This window comes from Triticum aestivum, chromosome 7A, assembly GCF_018294505.1.
Source record: "Triticum aestivum cultivar Chinese Spring chromosome 7A, IWGSC CS RefSeq v2.1, whole genome shotgun sequence".
Classification (NCBI taxonomy): domain Eukaryota; kingdom Viridiplantae; phylum Streptophyta; class Magnoliopsida; order Poales; family Poaceae; genus Triticum; species Triticum aestivum.
Window position 1 is genome coordinate 49787708 of NC_057812.1, and position 8435 is coordinate 49796142.

An 8435-nucleotide genomic window follows, 5' to 3' on the forward strand; every position below is an offset into this window, starting at 1 on the left:
CCTCTTCTCCGATGACTTAGCCAGGCCAGGCCGCCATTGAAGATCACCGTGCTGGATCCCTCCGGCCGCCGCCAGCTTCACCACCACTGCTGCCGAGCACCGCCTGACGGAGATCACCACTCGAGCCATGATCTCCTTGGCTGTCGCAGTAGCCCTCCACACCTCCACAACAGCTACCCTCGGTCAGGACCCTTGCCGGCGACCAGAGGGGGAGACGACGGGCGGCGGCTAGGGTTTTGGATAAACGCCTCTGCCCTTTCTCTTGCGTTGTGCATATATATAAGAACGTGTTGGGTTTTAACGGGTTTAGCACTTGGATGTTAATGTTGGTGGGATGACGTTTGACGCGTTGCTAAGGCCAAATTTGGTTTTCTTAATGAAGAAAATCGTGGGAAAACCCTCTTTCTTTCATTTCATTCATCCAAAAAAACCCCAAAGCTGCACGTACCCTGAATCCGCAGATGGAAATGCGCGGTCCGCCGTGGATTCTGGTTCATTGGATCGTACAAAACCAAACCTTGGACGACGTGTTTCTTTTTTCCTTTTTGCTCTTCTAATCCGACTCCGGGTGAGTCCGACTGACGCGCCCGTTGGCAGCACCAACTCGAGCTGGACCGATCGTGTCCGTTTCCTACTCAGATCCACCGTACGCGCACCGACACGCGCGTCTCTATATATTGAAATCAGACCAAACTCACGTCGCAACACAAACAGACGCGACGCGTTACACGGCGCGAAAACGATCGGGACTTTCGCCGACACGACGACGCCACCTCCGTTCCATCACCAGCCATGGCGCTCTCCGGCGACGGCGGCCCGGTCCTCCTCCACCCGCCCTCCGCGCTGCACCACCACGCCGTCTATCCCGGCCCCGCCCACCACCACCACCCCGGCATGGTCTGGAATCCCTTCCAGCCCACGTACGACCAGCAGCACCTCCTGCCTATGCCCATGCCCATGCCCGGGCCCATGATGGTGCACATGCAGCCGCCGCCCGTCGACCGGTTCGCCTTCGCCTTCGACGCCCACGCCAACGCCCACCGCCGCCGCCGCCGCCGCGGCGGTCGCGGCTCGAGGACGCCCTCGCCGCCCTCGTCGCCCGTGGGCCAGCCCGCCTTCGCCCGCCACGTCCACTGCGCCCCGCAGCCACCGGCGGAGGTCGAGGTTCCCGCCGTGTGGGAATGGAACCAGGCCGACGAGACGACGCCGCTGCTGCCGCCGCCGCACCCGGTGGTGACCATCGACACGGAGTTCCCGGGCACGCTGCACAGCTCCGCCACGCCGTTCTACCCGAGGGGCCCCTATGAGGTGGAGGTGCGCGACGTGTGGAAGTGGAACCTGGTCCGGGAGATGGAGGCCATCACGGCGCTGCTGCCGACGCACCCGGTGGTGACCATCGACACGGAGTTCCCGGGCGTGGTGCACGACTCGGCCACGCCGCGCGCCAAGCGGAGCCCGAAGGAGGCCTACGCGCTCGTGAGGAGCAACGTGGACCACCTGAAGCACCTGCTGCAGCTCGGCCTCACCCTGTCCGGGCCCGGGGGCAGCCACCCCGTGGTGTGGCAGTTCAACTTCCGGGGCTTCGACGAGAAGCGCGACCCGCACGCGCCGGAATCCATCGCCATGCTCAAGGCCCACGGCATGGACTTCGCCAGGCTTAACCAGGACGGCATCGACCCGGGCGACTTCACCGACGAGTTCATGCGCTCCGGCCTCAACCACCGCCGCCCGCGCCGGGGCAGAAGCGCCCCCGAGCCCCTCACGTGGGTGGCCTTCTCGGGCTCCTACGACTTCGCCTACCTCGCCAAGATGCTCTTCCGCCGAGGCAACAGACGGTTGCCGCAGAAGCTCGAGGACTTCAGAAGGCGCGTGGAGCTGCTCTTCGGCCCGTGGGTGCTCGACGCCAAGTACATTGCCAAGACCTGCAGCAGGCTCGGCGGGCTGGAGCTGGTGGCCGGCGATCTCGGGGTCCAGCGCCGAGCCGGCGTCGCCCACAACGCCGGCTCCGACAGCCTTCTCACCGCCGACCTGATGCACGCCATTGTGTTGCCCCTCGACTACGACGTGCGCAAGATACACGGCGGAAAGATCGATGGGCTCGTCTAACTGCACGTACTAGACTTGTAGACATGTAGAAACATGTTATTAGTAGTACTACAGTACTTTCTAAGGAATTCAAGTGATTCAGTTTTCTTGTTTGTTCGCATTCTTCTACGCTTGGATATGTTAATTCATCTCTAGTTCCACAAGAACCCTGAAGAACTTTACTACACTAGTGGCTGATGCGCACCTCCACGCGCTCCACTGCCTTAGGGCATCTCCAACGCCGACCCGCAAACCTTCCACATAGGTACGGACCACGAAAGTCATCAAAACACGGGACTGTATCGGTCTATGGCGCGGTCCGAACGCGTTCTCTTCCGCAATCTGAAGACAAACATGTAGGGCTTTGCGGGAGTCCGGACCTCTCCCAAGCCCGCTTCTGACCACCTGGCCCACCCAAACCCCTCCACCCCTCCCCCCTGCGTTTTTCTTCCGTTGCACGAGTCGCTTACCATGTTGCATTCATGCCAGTCTAGAGCACGCAACGGCTGATATTGATGCGTTATGACCAAAGGGACGGAGGTCGGCGCTGACCGACACGGCCTCTCGGCAGCCGCCACTTTAATGCGGGCGCAACTTCCAGAGGAACAAACTCCGGCCATTGTGCCGCATTGAAGTCAGCTGACCGCCCATTTGTCTGGCATGGCCGCGGCTTATATAAGCCGTGCTCCGGCGATGCACATCTACATGTTTTTCTCTCTGCTCACCTCCGCCTATCTGAGCCTATCCCCCTCCTCTCCGAGCCCAACTCCTCTGTGACCCCGAGGTGATGCCGAAGTCCTCGTGCTCCACGCAGGCAGGCGGAGTAGGCGGAAGCTCCTCCTTCGGCGGTTCTTGGCACCGCCGCCTACGCTCTTCGGGCCGTCGGTGTCCATGATGGCCGGCTCCTCTGCCAAGGAGGAGATCGTCATCTCCTTTGGTGACGAGGAGGACCAGGCACCGCCGCAGCAGCCGCCCCGATTCCTCAGCGAGGCTGCTCTGACGACAAAGATTGTGTCCGTCAGATGGAGATAATGACGGAGCAGTCGCTCTGTTTCATGGGCCCATCGCTGCCATCGCCGGCACACATCAAGGAGGAGCCGCCGTCCCAGCTGCGCCACCACATGAAGCAGGATCCGGCGTCCCCTCTCCGGCCTGTGAAGGAGGAGCCGACCACGTCGCCGCACCACCGCGGCATCCACATCGAACGCCGCATGAAGGAGGAGCCGGCTTCGCTGTCATGCCACCCCGGCGTCCAGATCGGACGTCGGGTCAAGGAGGAGCCGAGGTCCTCGCCGCTGGGTCGGAATGGAACCAAGCCGTCGACACGACACCGCTTCTCCCGCCGCACCCGGTGGTGACCATCAACATGGAGTTCCCCGGCGCGCTGCACAACTCCGCCACGCCGCGCCAACTCTGGGCCCCCGCTGAGGTTAAGGTTCGCGACGCGTGGAAGTGGAACCTGGTCAAGGAGATGGAGGCCATCACGGCGCTGCTGCCGACGCACCTGGTAGTGACCATCGACACGGAGTTCCCGGGCGCGGTGCACGACTCAGCCACGCCGCGCGACAAGCGGAGCCCGAAAGAAGCCTACACGCTCGTCAGGCGCAACCTGCTGCAGCTCGGCCTCACCCTCTCCGGGCCCGGGGGCAGCCACCCCGTGGTGTGGCAGTTCAACTTCCGGGGCTTCGACGAGAGGCGCGACCCGCACGCGCCGGAATCCATCGCCATGCTCAAGGCCCACGGCATGGACTTCGCCAGGCTCCGCGAGGACGGCATCGACCCGGGCGACTTTACCGACGAGTTCATGCGCTCCGGCCTAAACCACCGCCGCCCGCGCCGGGGCAGGGCCGCCCCCGAGCCCCTCACGTGGGTGGCCTTCTCGGGCTCCTACGACTTCGCCTACCTCGCCAGGATGCTTTTCCGCCAAGGCACCAAAGGTTTGCCGCAGAAGCTCGAGGACTTCGGAAGGCGCGTGGAGAAGTTCTTCGGCCCGTGGGTGCTCGACGCCAAGTACATTGCCAAGACCTGCTTCGCCCACAACGCCGGCTCCGACAGCCTTCTCACCGCCGACGTGATGCTCGCCATTGTGTTGCAGCTCGAGGGCCCCCCCAACTTCGACTACAACGTGCGCGAGAATCACGCCGGAAAGATCGATGGGCTCGTCGTGTAACTGCACGTACTAGACCTGTAGACATGTACAAAGATATTAGTACTATGTTATTAGGAGTACTTTATAAGGAATCCAAGTGATTTCAGTTTTCTTGCTTGTTCGCATTCTTCTACGCTTGGATATGTTAATTCATCTCTAGTTCCTTGACCACATGAACCCTCAAGAACTTAACTACACTAGTGGCTGATGCCCGCCTCGGCGCGCCCCACCGCTTACAGAGTAGCGACACAGAAGAAGACGTAGGCTGTTTAGGTATACAAACGGCTTCGGCGTAGCCGTATCTATATCTATACCTAATATTAAAGAACGGAGTCTTTCATAATTCTTCATAAGTCATGCCTTTATATCCGTTGACTTTCTATCAACTACAAACATTAATGGCTGAGATTTAAAAGATAAGGTTTTTTCTATACCCATTAGTCAAGGAAGAACAAGTTGGAATCTTTTTTTTTTCTGACTCACCATGTTGGAATCCTTTTTCAATTCAAGATCGGCAATGTGTATCCCAACGTGTTCAATCCAAACAAACTTGACCGGAACACACTTATACATATACAAAGCCCCTGTTATACCCAGCCGATCCATCTTTGTCACAGCGGCAGCCCGCCATGCTTGTCGTTGGAGACGCAGGGCTTCCACCCGCTCGACGAGGCAGAAGCCGTTTGAGCTCGGAAAGAGAACGGACACAGAGGAGCTCACCACAAACAGAATAATACAGACAACAGCAGTGGAGGAGAGCGGATAGGGGGCCATGATCGACGTTGATGTACGGCAAATCAGTAGGGCGCGGGCTCCGGATAGGATGGCTTGAGGACGGGAGGCTCTCCGATATGCCACGACAAAGACGGACGGGGGCGGCGCAAACCGAATGCCGTGAGCGTTCTCCCTGAAACGAAGCTATGCGAGATCATCTCTCAGAGACTATGAGTAGCGGGAGGGCACGAGAGAGGGGAGTCGGGTGGGGGACTGCTTTGGAGGATGAATTCATCACATACTTCGAGCATAAATCTCGGGGCTGCAACTTTGCAATTGCCACACAGCCGTGTGAGGAAGAAGACAGCTCGCAAACGCAGCTACATCGCTACGTACGGGAGAAGGTTTGGAGGAGGTGTCATCCAGATTTAATCAGTTATAGATGGATTTTATCGTAAAGTGCCCCGCTTCTCATATGTGCTTCGCATGAAGGAGCTAGCAATGGCCCGGGAGGAACGCGTGGTTCTGTGCCTGTACGTGAACATAAATGTGCTAATGATCACACACCTGAGACCTTGAGACCCATAAAAACATGATTGGACAAAGTATCTCTCCTCTACTCCTGATGCTCCCTCACTAGCACTGGCCATGTCCTGGCCAGCTTATAACATATGTGTCTGTATCCGCTTATGCGTCTTCTTCATGTCTAGGCAGCGCTCACATTAGGCTCCACTAGGTCCTTGGTCTGGACAACGACGATCGTCGATCAAGTCTACTCGGCTATGGCTATGGTAATACTATGAAAATTTACTGCACAAATTATCATGCGTTACTTAATTAATTGGGTTTGTTATGTCTCAGTCGACTGAGACTTGGCGAAGTCTCAGTCGACTGACATCAACACGTATAAAATTACTGATCCTCACGTATGTAGTACTACAGCATCATTTAGTATTTGGGCTGGTGCGTGACTAGTTTGCTATTTGGGCTGCATCTGTTCTCGCTGGGTTTTATTCTTAGCTTGTCTTCTCTTTTTGTTGGGCTGGCTCCCTTACTTGGGCTTTGTTTTTTTTCTACAACAGCAAAATATACTAGTAAAAGATATATAAAATAGTTCCATGCCACAAAAAAAAGTACTATGTTGCCCATGCATTTCTTACAGTCAGCAAAACAGATGCCTTAGATAGGCTGTTCTGCCAGCTCATGTCCTGTTTCAACTTCTTTTTTTCATAGATCCAAAAGAAAAGTATGAAAATTTAATTTTAAAAATGAAAAATAATCTATATTGTGTAAAATTAAAATTCTTCATGTTTTTGTGTGTATAAATGGTCGTCCTATATTTGTATCATCTCGTATTTATAAAAAAATATTTGATCGTGTATTCACAAAAAAATCGTTGTATATTCTGAAATGTTCATCGCACATTTGTCTAAATTTCACCGCATAATATAAAAACATTCATCACGTATTTGAATAACAATTTATCATGTATTTAACATAAATGTTCACCGTGTATTTACGAAAATAATAATTAATGTATTAAAAGTAAATCATGAAAAAAAAATGAAGAAACATTAAAACCATTAAGCTACGCGTGAATGGCGGCCAACCAGCTATGCCACGTGGCGCAAGCTGGTTGGCCGCGGTGAAAAAGCTTTTGAATATTATTTTTAGATGGAGGTGAGAATTTTTTTATATATTTAGATGGACGTGATAACCCCATATATATTTTTATAATGGAGGGCTACACAAAGTGGCGCTCGCTGGTAGGCTGTGTTGGTGATTTTTCCTTCTTTTTCCTTCTTTTTTTAGATGGAGGTGAGGATTTTTTTAAATATTTTCTAGATGGGTGAGGACTACATGTATATTTCTAATTGAAAACATGTGCACAACTTCTTCTCAAGCGGCACCACCGGGTGGCGCCCCAACCACTAATAAATAAAATAATGATACGATTGTTGACCCCACCCTAGTGGTAGATAAGCAATTGCGCACCCCCATAAAACACCACAGAGTTGCAGTATGGACGCCACTTGCAGTTGTGGCCAAACATGTAGTTGCAGTCGAGGGCTATGATTGTAGTTGCATGCCTAGTGTCACACATGCAACTATCGCCTCTTTCACCGCCCTATGATAAAACAAAGGTCACTTGCAGTCGGATGGGTAGACATGCAATTGCAATCGCGGGTCACACTCGCAGTTGCATGCCTAGTACCAGACATGCAGTTGCCCCCCTTCCACGACAAAAACAAAGGTTAGTTGCAGTCGGGTGGGTATGCAATTGCAGCTGGATGTGACAATTGCAGTCGCATGTCTAACATACAATTGCAGCTGCCCCATCTCCCGCCTCCATTTGACAAAACAAACTCCAGTTACATCTGTCTTAGGAGACATATAGTTGCAATTGATGGGCTACACTTACAATTGCATGCCTAGTGTCAAACATGCAATTGTCACCCTCTCCTGCCCCCATAAGATAAAAAATCCAATTGTGTTTGTGTTAGGGAGACATGTAGTTGTAGTCGAGGGCTATATTTGTAGTTGCATGCCTAGTGTCAGACATGCTACTGCCCCCTCTCCTATCTCCATCTGACAAAACAAAGGTTAGTTGCAGGCATGATGGAAGACATGCAATTGCAGTCAGGGGCGACACTTGCAGTTGCATGCCAAGTGTATGCATGCAACTGCCGCCGCCGCTCTCCCACTATCCTCCCACAAAATAAAGTTCAATTGCGATCGTGATGGAAGATATGCAACTGCAGTTGGGGCGCGACACTTGCAATTGCATGCATAATGTAAACATGCAATTGCCCCCCTTCTCCCACTGCCCTCCAACAAAACAATGTTTAGTTGCGGTCGTGATGGAAGATATGCAATTGCAGTCGGGGCGCGACACTTGCAGTTGCATGCATAATGTACACATGCAATTGCCCCTCCCTCTCCCACTGCCCTCCAATAAAACAAGGTTCAGTTGCAGTCGTGCTGGAAGACATGCAGTTACAACCGGGGCTGACACTTGCAATTGCATGCCTAGTGTACACATGCAACTGAAGTTGCGGTCAGGGTGCTACACTTGTAGTTGCATACCTAGTGTACGCATGCAACTACTCCCCCTTTCCCGTCGCCCACAGACAAAACAAAGCCCACTCGGAGGTGACACATGCAGTTGCATGGCTATTGGAAGACATTCAACTATACCGAAGTCGCCTTGAAGACATGCAGTTGCATTCGAGGACGACATTTGCAGTTTGTGCCTAGTGGCAGACATGCAAGCCCCCTCCACACACACAAAAAATAGCAAGACATGCAGTTGCAGTTGGTTACGACACTTGCAGTTGCACACCTAGTGGTAGACATGCAACTCCCCACTCACAATCACCCAACAAAACAACAGAAATTATAGTCGAAGCAGATACTCGCAGTTCCGCTAGTGATAGACATGCAACTTCCCTTGACAAAAACACCACTAGGCACTGGTTGCAGTCAC

The 8435-nt window shown here is 53.7% G+C and overlaps 2 protein-coding genes across 2 annotated transcripts; both read left to right on the forward strand.

Moving 5' to 3' along the window:
* Window positions 1-720: 720 nt before the first annotated feature.
* Window positions 721-2224, forward strand: LOC123152252 (probable CCR4-associated factor 1 homolog 11). Its single transcript, XM_044571844.1, has one exon. The coding sequence runs from the start codon at window positions 793-795 to the stop codon at window positions 2104-2106; it is 1314 nt and encodes a 437-aa protein (XP_044427779.1). The 5' UTR covers window positions 721-792; the 3' UTR covers window positions 2107-2224.
* A 735-nt stretch (window positions 2225-2959) lies between these two features.
* On the forward strand, window positions 2960-4255 carry LOC123152965 (probable CCR4-associated factor 1 homolog 11). The gene has a single exon (XM_044572313.1). The coding sequence runs from the start codon at window positions 3323-3325 to the stop codon at window positions 4253-4255; it is 933 nt and encodes a 310-aa protein (XP_044428248.1). The 5' UTR covers window positions 2960-3322.
* Window positions 4256-8435: the final 4180 nt, after the last annotated feature.